Source organism: Pogona vitticeps, chromosome 6, assembly GCF_051106095.1.
Source record: "Pogona vitticeps strain Pit_001003342236 chromosome 6, PviZW2.1, whole genome shotgun sequence".
NCBI lineage: Eukaryota > Metazoa > Chordata > Lepidosauria > Squamata > Agamidae > Pogona > Pogona vitticeps.
In genome coordinates, this window is record NC_135788.1 from 100,736,709 (window position 1) to 100,753,543 (window position 16,835).

The 16,835-nt window shown below is 43.5% G+C and overlaps 1 protein-coding gene across 3 annotated transcripts in view; it reads left to right on the forward strand.

Annotated features, from left to right (window-relative positions):
* LOC110079161 (paired box protein Pax-6) overlaps positions 1 to 15,531 on the forward strand; it is a 33,054-nt gene extending 17,523 nt beyond the window's left edge. For all 3 annotated transcript variants that reach the window (XM_073004400.2, XM_073004401.2, XM_078377983.1), the window contains 6 exons: positions 5,932 to 6,090; positions 9,915 to 9,997; positions 10,210 to 10,369; positions 10,947 to 11,044; positions 11,173 to 11,314; positions 14,383 to 15,531. In XM_073004400.2, coding sequence (XP_072860501.2) covers positions 5,932 to 6,090; positions 9,915 to 9,997; positions 10,210 to 10,369; positions 10,947 to 11,044; positions 11,173 to 11,314; positions 14,383 to 14,468 — 728 coding nt within the window. In that variant the 3' untranslated portion in view covers positions 14,469 to 15,531. The remainder of the gene's footprint in view (positions 1 to 5,931; positions 6,091 to 9,914; positions 9,998 to 10,209; positions 10,370 to 10,946; positions 11,045 to 11,172; positions 11,315 to 14,382) is intronic.
* Positions 15,532 to 16,835: the final 1,304 nt, after the last annotated feature.

Genomic DNA, 16,835 nt, shown 5'->3' on the forward strand with positions numbered 1-16,835 from the left:
GAGTGCCTCTGTACCTTGCACACAGTGAAGGCTGCCAGATTTGCATCCAGGGCCAACAGGAATACCCAGCAGACTTGGCTATTTGTTGGCATCCTCTGCCAAACACCTGGGTCTAGTTGCTGCTGTTTGAATGTCCCCAAGCTATTGTGGGCAATGTAAATGGTGACCAGAACACTTTGTTCTCCAATCTGGAGCTCCCTGTCTACATGTTGTGTCAAATATCAGTGTTTGGGATATTTCCCTACACCAAGTCCACAAGTTTGCGTTTTTGCTTTTTTTTAACCTCACATTCATTCATTCATTCATTCATTCATTCATTCATTCATTCATTCATTCACCCACCCCTTCTCCATTTTTATCCACATAATATGCCTGTGAGGGGATTTGGGCTGAGAGAAACTGACCAACCCGAGTTTACCTTGTGAGTTTCATGGCTCATCAGAAATTACAACCCAAATCTCTAAGTCTCAGTGATACATTTTCTCCAGTACACTACGTTTGCCTTTTTGAGAAGGCATCTTTAAAAAAACCCTTCTTATCTGCCTTCAGCCATTTGGATCTCTGAAAAAAATCCTCTCTAAAGAAAAGAGGACTGCGACGTGGGAAGCCGTCAGAGGAAGAAGGGGAGAGGAAAATTTCTTCCAGGAGCTTCTTTAAATCACCTTATCTTAAAATCTGGTCCTGTATTTTACATACACACACCTTTCTTTCAAGCCATAGAATATCTTGCAGGTATTTTCAGTAATCGAAGCCCTTTGCTTCTAGTTTTGAACTATGGGCATCAAAAGAGATATGCTGAATAAAGGCCTACCTAGTCTAGCAGTTTCTGGTTGGCCACTGCTTCCAGAGTAGTCAACCAGAAGGACAACATGAGCTCTACAGAGCTTTCTCTGTCATGGTCCTTAGTAGCTGGTTTTCAAAAGGTGTATTACCTGATATTGGCTGTTATATTAATTATCAATGGGCCTATCCTCCATAGTTTGTTTAATTCCGCTTTTTAAAATGCCATAGCTCGGGGGGCAATAAATACCACAGTTTAATTATATGCTGTATAAAACAGCAAGACAGCAGCTTCACAATCAGAAGCAGAACTATTTTAAAAACTAAAGGATATTTGGCGGAACGCCTTCTACCACCAAGTTCTACCCGTGTCACTCGCGCGAGCCAGGAGGTGAGGCTGAGGAGCCTAACGCCGAGGGAGGCCCGGAAGGAGAAGACAAGAAATCGGGCCTTCTCGGCGGTGGCTCCTCGCCTCTGGAACAACCTTCCCCCGGACATTCGCGCGGCCCCCTCGCTGGGTATTTTTAAAAAGCAATTAAAGACAATGATGTTTCGGCAGGCCTTCCCCCCCACCCCCCCTTAGCTAATCCTGATTTTCCTTTTTTCTTTTTCTTAGTTTATAATTTTATGGTTGAAAGTTTTCTTCTTTGTAAATTCATTTTTAGTCATTGTTGTACCCCTGTTGTGAGCCGCCTAGAGTGGTCTATTGACTAGATAGGCGGGATATAAATAAAATAAATAAAAATAAATAAATAAATAAATATCTAATTACTTTCCAGCTTTGGAAGTTGCTAATTAGCTTGTTTTTTGTTTGATAACTGATCATGAGGAGTGAGACACCAGACTTCCTTTTTGCATGTTGACTGTGGAAACAGCCAGGTATGAAGAAGATACCTCTATGAAAAATGCATTTTATCATTTTCTAATTGAGAAGATGGTTGGTTTCCCCTCTGATACATTATGTCCCACATGTAGAAGAGAGCTGGCTTCAGCTAACACCTTGTATGTAGCACTTATCTGGGTAGAGAAATAAAAGGTGTTATTTACAGCTACAATTGGTAGCATTAGCCACTGGCTTTGAAGAGGGAACTGATTTATGGAGAAGAAACCACTTGCACCCTAGTTGCTGGGCAGCAGCAACATAAATGGGTCTTCATTCCTGGGTTTTGGGATCTGATTCGTCATGGGGAGGCAAGACACTGGAAGCAGATGGACATTTGCTGTGATCCAGCAGAACTCCTCTTAAGTTGTTCTGTTAGGGATTTTAGTTATTACTCCATATGTAGTATTATACCATTAAATTCAATGAAAACTGAATGAGGTAATCATTTGTCTATGAGCCTGTTCCTTATAAATAGGCAAATATTCTCATATACAGTAGTTCCTTGGTATACATCTTATGGATGGGGAATAGAAGTCCTCCAGTTTATCACACTGTAGCTCTTAGCAATCTTGCTTCTTGTGTTTTTTGTTTGTTTGTTTGCTTGTTTTGTTTACACATTCAGTTTATATTCTACCTCTCTCCCAAGAATAGAACTCACCTTGTTTCTATTCTTCATGGCAACAGAGATCCATAGCTGCGGGGGGGGGGGGGGACGACGACATGCTGAACTCCTCAGCAAACCATTCTTTGTCCTCCGTGAACAATTTACTCCCCGACCATATTGAGCAGCAGCAATTTCTGGTTGGCAGCAACAGTAACTACTTCCTTTGGATAGCGAAAACCAACTAATGGTGATAGGTCTTATACTGTGGTATTCCCACTTAAATTGAAGTACAACAGATGAACATTCCCAATAATTGGATTCAAGGGAGTGGGTAGGGAAGTATAGGAGTTCTTACTGAAACCCACAATTTTGCTTCCTAAATCTCCACATTTTAGCCAAATCATGTCCCTGTAGCCCTTGAAAACTACTGTATAGTTCAGGAGGGCCAGTGCTCCTGACAAGGGAGAAGAACTGAATAGTCCTACCTAAATCCTCCCATCCCTGTTTTTGACCATTCATTGCAGCATTGAGAATTATTTCTGCAAATAACTGAGATAATAAGAAAACAAATGGCTTCTTATCCTTTCTCAGGCATCAGCCACCACATTCACAACAGCCATCCTGCTTTCTGGGATGAAAGAAGGCGGTGGGTGGGAGGGGGAGAGAGGTAACCTGGAAGAAGGATTGCCTCTGGATTGATCCCGGTGAGGTGTGAGCAGTCAAATCAGGGGTTGCTTTGGTGTAAAGGTAGTGCTGCTGGAATGCCAGGAGGCCAATAGCTTGCTCCTGTTTCTTGCTGCTCTGCAGTGTGACAGAAATGTGCCCCAACTCTTAATGTTAAACTCTGTGATTTAACATTATTTTTGATGACTTTATGAACATGTTGCATGATCGCTGAGGTGCACTTTCTATCCATTCTGTATGGAATTGGAAATGTGTCTCAGTCTCTCCACTGACACAGCCTAGTTATGCTCCGGCTCCTTTCTTCCTACTCCCCGCCTGATATTCTGGGCTGGTTTGCGTGACACCCATGTACTGAGAGGCTGGTGCTCTTCTGTAGGCATTAAGAAAGGTCCCCCCCCCTCTCTTTTTCCCTTCTCTCCATCTGTGCTGTTTTTAGATACTATGCATGGCCTCCACTCCCCACACTTCCCTTCTCTCCTCAGCTTCCCCCCCCCACCCGTCCCATTTCCCCTCTGGGTTTATGCAAGTGTGTTTCCTCCCTTTGCATTCTGCAAAGATCTCTCAGCAAAAACAGAGCTGATGGGGATGTGGGGACAAAGCTGGAGTGGGGTGGGGGGTAGGGGGGGCGGGATCAGGCAGGCTGGCTGTCTTGAGGGGGGAGGCAGTGGAAAGAAGAGGAGGAGGAATCCTGACAACACTGTGTCTGGGCCAGGGCCAAGCAGAGACACTCTTCACCGAGGGGGCCTTTTGGATCTCATTGCTTCAGGGGCTGCAAAGGATTCGGGGAAGGAGGGGGAAGCGAGCTGGCAGTGTCGCCTCGCATTAGGGCACCGCGGCTGACGTCGCGGCTTCGCATCGCCTGCGGAGATCCGAGTGCTGGGCTCTGCAGAAGCTAAGAAAGGTCACTGTTCAGACCAGAGCTCCCTTGGGATAAAAGGTTAAGCCCTTGTGGCATTCCCCAAACCCTCAGCTGCCACCCCACCCACTGCCCCTTTCACAGAGAGCCCCCTGGTCCCCAAATCGCAGCACCCACTTTTCTTCTAGCTTCTCTTCTGTGCCAACCCCAAGGAGAGCCTCTCCCCCCCCCACTCCTCAGAAAGCTCAGGGTTCCTCCTTATACATGAATAACACATATATGCAGAACGTCACATCCACAGAGATCTCATTTCTTGGCCAGCTCAACCACTTTCCCCCGGGATAGAACCCAGGAGTCCTGCCCTTTCCGCTCCCTGTAGGCCTCGGAATCACTTGTGTGGGAAACACAGGGCGGCCCCTCGCCCGCACACAACATACACTATGCACTGCATACCCTGAAACCAAGACACTACACCTTGAGTGTGCAGCGATGGATTAACAATTTTCTTAACACTCACTAATTAATCATTCATCCACTGTTTATAAACTATTACTAAATAGTTGTCACTGTGAACAAATGCCAGTGCAGTCAGCCAGGAGGAAGGTATTTGGGGGAAGGGGAGAACCTTGGTTGATGTTGAGCAGGTGGCATCAGTGATGAGACAGGACTGAAACAACATATGGGGAGTGAGGCGATACAGCCATCGCCAGGGACAGTTCCAGATCTGAGGGGGCCCTTGCTGCCCAGTGGCCTTCCTTACTAATCAATACATCCTGCTAGGGGTGTAGACCAACATGAGAAGCAACAGCCGCAGGTTTAGTCAGCATTTAAATTTCCCAGAATATTCCAAGAGAATGTTATAGAAGGGCATTAGGGGGAATTAAAATGGAAACTTAGGTGTAAATGTCTGGTGCTGTTTGGAGCTCTGGGCCCAACAGATAACGTATGTATGTATGTATGTATGTATGTATGTATGTATGTATGTATGTATGTATGTATGTATGTATGTATGTATGTATGTATGTATGTATGTATGTATGTATGTATGTATGTATGTATGTATGTACGTACAGTGGTGCCCCACATGACGACGATAATCCATCCAGTAAAAATCGCTGTTTAGCGAAATAGTCGTCATGCGAAAACCCTTTCCCCATTGGAATGCATTGAAACCCGGTTTAATGCGTTCCAATGAGGAAAATACCTCGTCGTCCAGCGAAGATCGCCTATAGGGAAGCCATTTTGCGAGCGCCCATCAGCTGTAAAAATGGCTGCCCTGTGAAGCATGGGCCTGGAAAACACAGGGCAGCCATTTTGCGGAGCTGAAAATATCATCGTCTTGCAAACAAACGGTTCGCGAAGCATGGACCTAATCGACGTCCAGCAAAAATCCCCCATAGGAATGACTGTTTTGCGAATCACTATAGCGATCACAAAATATCATTGTTATGCGGATTCGTTGTTTAGCGGGGTTGTCGTTTAGCGAGGTACCACTGACTGACTGACTGACTGACTGACTGACTGACTGACTGACTGACTGACTGACTGACTGACTGTATGTATGTATGTATGTATGTATGTATGTATGTATGTATGTATGTATGTATGTATGTATGTATGTATGTATGTATGTACCATATTTTTCTGTATATAAGACTATACTTTTGTCTAAAATCTTTAGGCTAAAAATTCAGGATTGTCTTATACTCGGAAGTAAGCTGAGGAGAGAACAAAAACAAGTGGAGGGGAAAGCAAGGATCAAAGTGATCCTGCAGCACTTTGATCCCTTCCCCCCTACATTTGCTAATCCCCACTTAGATTTCTTAATTTTGGATTAGAAAAGTGGGGTATCTTATACATGGGGGTGTATTATTCACAGAAAAATTCAGTATCTTTGTATATTTCCAGATCTGGTGTACTCTGCCAGTGGTGCTGGTATGGCAAACATGGCTTCCAAGCCCTCTAAAATTGTTATATCTGCTCTAGCCATTAAAACCCCCTGTATCACGTTGCCTCTCAATAAAGCAATGGCTGGAGAAATTATGTTAGTTGCTTAAATAAGTAAAAGTAAAAAAGATTTTTGTTTGTTTGTTTCACATGTTGTTGCTCATCCCCAACCACCAGATAGCTGCCAGCAACTGGAGAGTGGCCTAGATCCTGACCATTCACAAGGTGCAAGCAGTCAAGATCTGGATGAGTCCCAAATCCGTTTGCAGCTGAAGCGCAAACTGCAAAGAAACCGGACATCTTTCACCCAGGAGCAGATAGAGGCACTGGAGAAAGGTGAGAAAGGGATGGCGGGCGCAAAGGGTAACAATGTTGAGGTGCTCCAGAGGGCTTGCCAAATGGCTAGAATGCTACCCTTCTCATTAGCCATCCAAATGTTGATTTGAAGTGAGCAGGGGGGTGGAGAAGGTGTGGATCAGGGTTTTCACAACATACACATGTGCACGGTCATAGTGTCCTGGTGCATAAGTGGCTGCCGAGGTAACTCCATTTTGATTTGAATACCGCATTGACACAAATACTCTGACCCATGGCCGTTGTCTGTAATAAAGAGGAATGCAGAGGTGTCTGGCTGACATCACTGTGTGCCTTGCCATTTCAGTGCATATGTGTTGCCATATACACCATAGCCAGTCCACCCACTTAGCCAGCTCGTCAGACTTGGCGCAGAAGATTTTCTCCTGACTGCATTTGAGAAATCAGGTGGATGTGTGATTTAATTTCCAGTCCTAATATCTTTCCAGACCATCCAGCAGAGGAATGTTTAAGGCTCTAGTGTATACTTTGCACATTCAGCCAGTCTAGTGTTTTGAACCAGAAGGTGGGAAGAGCTCAGAGTATTATTGCTTTATTTTGTGGCAATAAAAAAGACACTGTCTCTGAGTGTATGTAGACTGTTGCTCTGTTTCAGAATTACTATTTTTATTTATTTATTTAAAAATATTTGTATCCCACCTTTCTCCTTAAAGGACCCAAGGTGGCTTAGCTTACATCATTAAAAAGATTGTACAGTATTTAAAAGGTAAAAGCAGTAGGTATACAAATATTAAGAAGCATTAAACAAGTATACTAAAAACAGTAAATAAAATCAGTACTAAAAACACATTGAAAAGCAGCAATCTATTTAAAATACCCCTTTTTTGGCATTAGATATTTTCTTAGTGCAAATAGCAGCTAAAAATCTTTGTTAGCTTACGTTAGTTTATGAATTTTAAATGTTACTTTTAAGGAAAATGCTAAAAGAAACTGGAATGGCCCTTCCTTTGTACATCTGGCCAGTCCACATTTTAGAACCTGGAGCTAAACAGAGCTTAGAAAAATTGACATCAAGTTGTTTAATAATAAGACAGTAACTTCATGAAATCTCATGCTTTAAGACAGGCAACTTTCCCCAACCTGACAGTTTCCACACATGTTGGACCACACCACCCGCAATCAACAATTACCATATTTTTCCGTGTATAAGAGTATATTTTTGTCTAAAATCTTTAGACTAAAATTGGAGGGTCATCTTATACATGGAAGTCAGCTGAAGTGAGAACAAACACAAGTGGAGGGGAAAGCAGGGATCAAAGCGATCCTGCAGCACTTTGATCCCTTTCCCCGTACACTTGCTAAGCCCCACTTATTTTTCTTAATTTTGGATTTGAAAAGTGGGGGCGTCTTATACATGGGGGCATCTTATACACAGAAAAATATGGTATACCCATCTGGAAAAAAAAGTGTCAGAATCTTCCAGACAATCTTATTGGGGCTCAAATCCTAACTGTTAACTAACTAGTACTAAGAGTCCCAGTAATTCAGTGCCATCCTTGCAGCTTGAAGGCATGTGGCTCTACCAGCTTTGCATTTGCCAGTGTCCAGCAAATTCCTGCTGTTGGTGACTACATTTGATGCATGCTTCCATATGCTTTGTTGGCTGTTGCTATCATGCCAATGCTTGGGAAGTGCCATAAATTCCACCTTCTGAAACAAAGCAGTACCAAATGTCCTCCCTCCTTCTGTGACTTTTGTATGGCAAAAAGTTATGGGAACTCAAACCAAAACAAAGCCCTGTCCTGATTCAGTGATAGGCCAGGGTGAAAATGTAAAGCTTTAAAGCTGCTCTAGGGCCTGTCATGATTACATGAAACAGATGTCAATTCTACAGATTTCCACATGCCCTACAGGAGGACCTAGTTGGATATTATACCCAGTGTAGTGGACAGAATGACAGACTCAGGACATCTGTGTCTGAGTTCCTGCTTGACCATGGAAATTCAGTGGAGTGGTGGAGGAACTGGTTAAACCATTGGTTCTTAACCTTTGTTACTCAGGTGTTTTTGAACTACAACTCCCAGGAACCCCAGGCAGCACAGCTGATGGTGAAGGCTTCTGGGAGTTGCAGTCCAAAAACATCTGAGTAACAAAGGTTAAGAACCAGTAGGTTAAACCGTTCCTTAAATATCTCACTTACTTTGAAAGCCCTGTCAGGGTTACTGTAAGTCAGTTTTAACTTGATGGCACGTAGAACAGTGTTGGGTATTACCCAAAACTACTCAACTAAGAAGACAGAGATTAAAACAGACGCCCTTCAATGCATCATAAGAATACAATTTTTTATTCCAATCAGAAGTTGCATCTAAGGGAACAACACCAGCAGGTGCAGATCTTCCAGTCTTATCTGGTGCAGTGGATGATGGCAAAAAGCAATGACTGTGGGAAATCTTCCTTTCAGTACCATTTGTGGGATGACACTGATGCTAAGGTTCATAGAGCATTCTTCATCCCACTGATTTCCGTACTTTTGGCACTGTTTTTATAGGATATCTGAGTCAAACTAGACTAGTTTTTACTCTTGCATTTTGTTTCCCCTAAATGAGAAATCAGTTCCCTTGAAATAAGCAGCAGCTCTGCGTATGTTCAGAGGCTCTTTGCTGAGGATTGTTAAAAGTCCCAACACTGGTAACCCTATGTCAAAGTGTGCCCTGTGGAAGCTTCGAGGAGAGGAAGGAAGATCTCTATAGCCATCTGGTGGGCCCAAGTGCGGTTGCAGCCTGGGTACACAGTGCCCTGCCTTATAAATGATGTCGCTGTGTGATGCCATGTGCTGTGTTGGAAGTACCAGATCTGCAGTGCCATCTGCTGTCAGGAATGAAAGAAAGAGGTGTGAGAGGGCAGCAGTGTTGAGTAAGTGGGTGATATTGGCCATAATGCCTACTCAGAAGTCAGAAAAATTGCTTTTCTGGACTGCAGCTCCCAAGGTGCTTAGTCAGTATGGACAAAATGATTCTGGGCATGATTGTCAAAAAACTAACTTCTCCAAGCTCTCATGGAATATGACTGATTTCTAATAGCTATATAGCTTCCCACTTACAAAAATCTTTAATTGGAGGGCTGTATGTTTGGAGGTGTCCTCTCTGTGAAGAATTATGCCCAGGTCAAGATAAGTAACTTAAAGAAAAGAGGGCAAGGGGCTTGAGGTGGCCCATCTTCAGCAGCAAACTCGTAGACAGCAGACTGAACAGGGACAACATTTATTAGGACACAGAATTTTGCTCTGTGGGAAGATGTACTGCATTTCTATTTCAGTTGCAATAATTATGTCTAAATTTGTGTCTCTCCATGTCCCTCCCCTCTTTTCTTAAAAATAAATGTTTTAAATGTAATTTTAAAAATATAATATGTTTCTTCTTTTTTATGAATTATCAGCAGCTGGCATTTTGAGAATATATCTGAATTTAAAACATGCAGTGTATTAGCATTCCTGTGAATGGCAGGAGAGAACAATCCAGAGCACGCAACATCCCTATCTGTGATACATACATCCCATTGCTTGCAGGGTGATATAGGAAAAGAGAAATTACCGTGTGATAAAGTTTGCCGTTTTGATTCCAATATCGTTTGTAGGCACTATTAGGAATACTGTATCAGTAATGATAATGTAATATGATGTATGGAACACCATATTACATAAAGGATGCTTAAAAATGTAATATATAAAGGGCTGTACTCATAAGCTTTTTGCCAGATTGTGAAAGAATGCAAATGATCACTGAAGGCTGTAAAGGAAGTGAATTTATCTCTGTAACTTTGACTGCCCCCCATCATGTGTTCTTCAGAGTTTGAGCGCACTCATTACCCTGACGTTTTTGCCCGTGAACGCCTGGCAGCAAAAATTGATCTTCCAGAGGCTCGGATCCAGGTAAGGAGGAGGAGATGGCATGTCAATTTAAGAGGAAAGTAATGAGGACAAGATATCTCACAGCTTGGATGGAGTTGCCTGTTTTTGGACTAAAAGCTCCAGAATCTCCCATGTCACCTGGCTAGGTGTTTCTGGGCACAGTAGTCCAAAAACAGACTCTGGAGTATTTATTATATTCTCCTGTAGTTGATGTAATGTCATTTCTCCCCCAGGTTTGGTTCTCCAACCGCCGGGCTAAATGGCGTCGGGAGGAGAAACTGCGGAACCAGAGGCGTCAAGCAGGGGGCACTGGGGGGCACCTGACCATAAACAGCAGTTTTGGCACTGGGGGCAGTAGTGTCTACCAGTCCCTCCCCCAGCCTACGGGGTCAGGTGAGAGCCATGTACTCCAGTTAGCTCACTCATTTCCTTAATAGCTTAAAATTTTCCAGGAGAATGACCCTGTCCTATATAGGAACACTCCTGCTGCTGACTAAGCTGTACTGTATCAACTCACTATTCCAAGACTTAGGTTTCTGCCTTTTATTGTCTATGATGGTGTAGTGGAGCCAGGGGTCATGAGGTCAAAGCAGCAGGATTTACTGATTATCTGGAATGATTACATCCTCTGCCACCCACTACTCTTTAGGCATCTCTTGTTTCTTCTGAGCTTAACTGCTTCTTCTACGATCAGTTGTAAAAGCTGGGTGGAGAGTGGATTTTCTCTTTGAGAGCTATCCCTCATGTAATGCAAAGTATTTGAGAACAGTTTGGTGATGAATGGGCAATTAATAGCCATTAGCTTTTCAAAAAATCCCCTACTCTTAGAGATGTAAACTGCTAGAACTGATTCCTTTATGTGGAGCAACACAGCTGCCTGCTATTGTGGAGTCACCTTGAGTCATGGCCATGATGCTCTTCAAAGTTTGCCACTATTTAAGTCGCCACAAGTCACCTCTTCTTGTTTCAGGCACTATGTTAGGCCGTACGGAAAGTGCCCTCAGCAACAACTATGGTGCTCTTCCGCCCTTGCCCACTTTCTCCATGGCCAACAGCCTTCCTATCCAGGTGAGTTTCAAAGGGACAAGCAAATATTCACACATAGATCTGTGTAGCCATTAGTCTACGTATGCAAATGATGATCCTCTGAGGCTGTTAACCTCTGTTTCCCTTTCCTCCCATTTGTCCTTGGACAGCAAGCCGTACCCACCGTTGCCAGCCAGACGTCATCTTATTCCTGCATGCTCCCAGGTGGCTCATCGGTGCGAAGCTACGATTCCTACACACCCTCCCAGCTGTCCTCACATAACCTGAGCCCAAGCAACGGGGCCTCTACCGGTAATGGAAGGGTAGGAGGTGGCACAGCGGATGGGGAGTGGAAAGGAGCAGAGCTGGGAAGCATTACTGTACTGTACTTTTTTTTTTTTACTACATATCCCAGTATCTCTCAGCTAGAATGGCCACATGTTAGTTAGGACTATTCTGGGAGTTTCTGTCCAGCCAAGAAACTTTTCAAAGCTCTGTGAGAATGAAGTGGGAGCAGTGCACTTTGAATTGTATATGTGCATAAAGCAGGGTTTTGGACTGGCAAGTGGGCAGAAGTGGCAACTGGATAGATCTGGGAGGTGGAAGACACGTGAAAAGCCAATAAAGCAGTCTAGGAAAAATCAGGAAGAAATTTGGAATGCTTCTTAGGTAATGATTAAATTTGGAATTCAGAAGATGGCTTCCAATGTGGATATTTTGGATACCTTTTTAACTTTAAACTGCAAGTTTCTAGCTCTTGTGACCTGAGAGCAATGGTAAATATGTTGACAGCTTTTGCTAAAAACACACACAGCATTTGAATATGTTTTTGCAGTTGTCAGTGGTGAAATGTATTCATTTCACACAATTTTGAGCTACCACACCGTGACCCAGAGTCTTCCTTTAGAGAGACCACAAGCCAATTTTCAGCCCTAGAGAGGAAAAAACAAAAACGTGAACATGAAATTTCAAATTCTGCAAAAGACTTCGAAAAACATTAGGCAAATAATCGAAACTACTTTTTTGCAGATTTGGATATGTCTGAGGTTTTTGGTATGGATTTCTAGCTCCATCAAAATAGATTATATAGATCAGGGGTGGGGGTTGTTGAGCCTTTTAGATGTTTTTGAGACATCTCCCATGGTTTCTTACCACGGGCCATACTGGCTGAGTTTTCTGGGACTTGAACTCCTAAACATCCCAAGGGCCACAAATGGCCAAGCCAGATTCTCACCTTCTCTTTAAACTGTATAGGCATCTCAGGAGCCCACCAAACATTTCTCCTGAACAACTCTCAGAAATCCTGGCCACCACAGCTAGTGGTGAAGGCTTCTGGAAGTTCTAGTTCAAGCCTATCTGGGAACCCAAAGTTGGGACCACTACTGTAGAAGTTCCTATTAGTATAGCAACCCAGACAATGAATAGCTTTTCCATTTTATATGCATTGTGAGAACAGAGTAGGTGCATACAACACTTTGTCCTTCCAGTTTGGTCTGCCGGGATGAGCATCAAAGCTTATGTGAGGAGTAAAGTTCTGTGCTTGTTCTAGACCCTCCACAACTTTGGTGAAGGAGGGCTTTTTTGAAGGGAGGATGTGGGGGTGAATTAATGGCCATGTTGGCTGGGGGATTCTGAGAGTTGATAGTCAAAAAGTCACAGTTCCAAGCAAATATATGCCAGATTGGGCACTTCCAGTGCATCCAATGAAACAGGATGGGGGATGTGTGGCCATCCAGATGGAATGTAGAAAATGAACTGTTTTGTACAGTGGTGCCCCGCTTGATGCTGAAATCGCTTAACGATGCCTTTTTTGCAATTGCAAAAACAATGATTCAACGGGGTTTTTTCGTTTGACGAAGATCGGTTCCCTGCTTCGGGAACCGTTTCTTCGCTAGACGACAATTAGAAACAGCTAATCGGCGGGGTCACAAAATGGCTCCCTGCTGTTTTCAGGACCGATTCTTCGCTTTACAGGCATTGCAAAATGGCCGCCGTATGGAGGATTTTCGCTGCACGAGCAGGTATTTTCCCCATTGGAACGCATTGAACTGGTTTTCAATGCATTTCAATGGGGTTCCCCCCCGCTTGACAACGATTTTGCTTAACAGCAATTTGAATGGAACAGATTATCGTCGTCAAGCGAGGCACTGTATTACTTTTCCTAGAATCCTAGAGCCAGCTTTATGCATGGGGTGGAGATAATTGATAGGGAAATGGTTTTCTACCTCTTTCATAAGAACCCAGCGGTCACCTGCTGCAGATGAATGCTGGGGACAGAGACAAAACGAAGTACTTCATGTAGCTCAACTGTGGAATTTGGAACTACAAGGTTGGCCAACAACTTTGATGGTACTAAGGCAGTTGGACAAATTCATGGAAAATAAGGCTACTAATGGTTATTAGTCATGCTAATATATATTACTTTCAATATTGGAGGCTGTGTGCCTCTCAGTGGTTACTGGGGAAGGTGAATGGGAGCTTGCATTTGTACTCATGTCCCGCTTGTGGGTTTCCCATTGAGGCATCCTTCTGGCTACTGTAGGAACAGAGAGCTTTTCTAGATAGGCTTTAAGTTTGATCCAACAGGTCTCTTCCAGTGCGCTCAATATTGTTTTTCAGATCAACTACCATTAGAAACTAGTGAGAAATGTTCTGTGTTCCTCAAAGCTCTTCTTTGGGCTTGTTGTTATGCAAGTTTGTGGATGACTTTTATATTTCCAGAAAGAAAGTAGCAATTGTTTCAATGTTCCAGTCCAGATTTTGTGGGGGGGGGGCACGGGGGAAAGAAGGCAGGGCCTTCTAGGAATCAGATGTGTCTACTAGTGTGCAGCAGAAAGCCATTCTATGTCCATGTCTATGAATGAACTCTGGATTCTCAAAGCAAGAGGCTAGTTTTTCTGTGCAAGTACCAGTCACTGCAAGGAGCTTCTTCCCGTTGATAAGATACAGATGTGCCCTTCCTCTGCCCTTAGGAAGCAGCTGTGGTAGTTCAGCTTGGAAGTGATGGAGTGGCTCAATATCTCCAGGTCTTCAAGAATCTTGGTGGAACTGTATTTTCCCCCTTAATCTTACCCAGAGCATTACTTGCCAGAGCATTACTCTGTTGCCTTCTTGCTGAGGAGGAGTTTCTCAAAAGAACATTGTGAATCCTTTGGATCCAAATAGTTTCGATGTTCTGTGATTCAAATCAACAATTCAAACTAAGTTGTTCAAACAGTTTTTGTGCATGTGTTTTACACAACAGACTAACTGAATGTATTTATTTATTCTCTACAGGAAAAAAAGTCCATGTTTTGGATTCTAAAATCTATGACTTTTAAAATTATTTTTATCCCTTCTATTTTCTGACCATTTCTCAACTTCTTTTTCTCTTTCTCTAGGGTTAATCTCTCCTGGAGTGTCAGTTCCTGTACAAGTCCCTGGTGGGGACCCTGATCTTGCCCAGTACTGGCCAAGGTTACAGTGAGGAAAGAGTTGGAGGGAGAACTGAAAGACAAAAGGGAAGTGATACAGGAATGGAGAGGAAAGGGTTTTCCTTCCCAGGGTCAATATGGCAATGGGTCACGATAGCTGGGGGAGGGAATGGTAGAAAGGGAGGCCTGCCTTCCCCAACTTTGTATTATCTATGTTAGACAACCATGTCTGTGTTGTTGTCGAGCTTTCTCCTTCCCTCAGTGGGTGCATGCATTTGCCATGGGGGAGGAGGACAATCCCTCAGTTGTCCACCCCTTTCCCATTACACATTCTGTCCTGTGAATTCCTTCTTTTCCTCACCCTCTCCCCTCCTAAAAGAGGGCCATGAGAATAAAATAAAGTTGCCAGAAGTATCATGGGAAGAGGGGGAAGAAAACCCACTCCCTTGGGGATCTAGTGTCAAGAACTGAGGGAGGGGGAGAGAAAAAAGATCAACCCTGGGAGAAGAAAAGAAATGAAGGGGACCCTTGAAAGCTACTAAATAGGTACTAACAGAAAAAGAAGCAACCACATCAGACTCTTGTGAAAAGGGTTGTTAAAGAAGACAAACAACAACAACAACAACAGATTGTGAAGAGAATTAAGCACCAGTCCCCTTTCAAGATATTGCGAAAGGTTATGTGGAGGGAAACACTGCTACTGCCATAAGTAAAAAGTATTGTGGGGAAGAATGCATTGATCTCTCCCTACTTTTGCCTTCCTACAATATCACGGGATGTATGGTCTTTGAGCAAAGCTTCTGGGGCTCTTTTGCATTTGGGAGGGTTACTAGCGTTACTTCCTAGGTGTGTGGTGGTGTTCAGTGTCTCTTCTCCTTACACGACTTCCCTTTAAGCCAGTTCACATTCGTCTCATCAGTTCACCATGCCTCCTTCTAACCCATCTCTTTATCTTTCCTGCATGGAATTCACTTAGTTGGGTTTCACTCAGATCCCAGAAGGCTTGTGACCTCTGATCTACACAGAACACCCCCCACCCACACCTACACAAACAGACACACTACTTGTAGGTTCAAACTGTTTTCACCTGTGTTAATAAAGGACCTGTGTAAATAATACTGTGTGAGTGTGTGTAATGTAGTCATCATACTCTATTTATTGGCCATACACTTGAGAGAGTGAGAGTCCAGGAAGAGAAAGCGTTGAAGACAGCAACCCCAGAGGAAGGACTGGAAGGAGCCATCGTTCATCTAGAGCAGTGTTTCTCAATCTTGGGTTCCCAGATGTTCTTGGACTAAAACTCCCAGAAGCCTTCACCACTAGCTGTGCTGACCAGGATTTCTGGGAGTTACAGTCCAAGAATATCCAGGGACACAACCCAGAGTCTGCAGGAATTGGATAATGGTGGTTGGTGGCCGTTTAGATTGCTAAGTGGGGAGAGAAGCTTGTTTAGTGGGGAAACATGCCAAACCAAAATCAAAAACAAAACAAAACTTGAAACGAACTGTTATGTTGATGTATAAGGAAGTACATGAAAGAAAAATATCTGTGATTATAACAGATAATTGTCAATCCATAAAATTAGTCAATATCCAACCTGGCTCATATTATATCCAATTTGGTAATGTAGTTGGAGTTCATGTGTCCTTGCCTGCGACCTGCTGCTATTGCAACTCATTGTTGGACCGTTTTCTGATGCCCCGTGTTGCAACAGTGCAATAAATATGCAGCCCTTTTTTCGAGTGCTTTCTTTGGAAACCTGTGTTTTGTTCAGCAAGCATCCACCTGCCTCCCTTTGTTTTTTGTGGTTGTTTTTTCCTTGAGTGTGTGAGAAGGAAAAGCAGCAGGGCCTGTGGTTTTGAGGTGCTGAATAACAGCAGTAGCTGCCTCAGCCACCTGAAGACTTGCTCCATTCAAGGTTATTGTAAATCATGCGTCTCTCTAAGATGACTGTGCACTTGTAGAATGTGCGCCAGATGTTTTACTATGTGGACCCAAGAATAATGCAGGCAAAAGAATGAAATCACATGCAGACCAAATATGGAGGTGTACTTCATTTCTGTCCTATCTACAAAATTGGGACTTTTCTGAGGTGCATATGCACAGCATACTAGTATTACTTTTGGGGGCACCATACTCAAGGCTTCAGATCTCTCTAGCAGTACAACTGCTTAATCAGGTCATTGCAGAAATCCTGCCTTTATTTAGCAAGAGTAACACAACTAGAAAAGAAACCACATCACTCATGGCTGTCGTAGGGTTGAGCTTCTAATGCTGAGGATTTGATTCTAGACGGAATGTGTAGGGCTGAGGACTCCATGGCACTTTAGATATTGTTACATGACACCCACCATCCCAGACCATATTGGTTAAGACTGTCTGGTGTTGGAGTCTAACAGGTGCGGGTGGGTGCCATACCT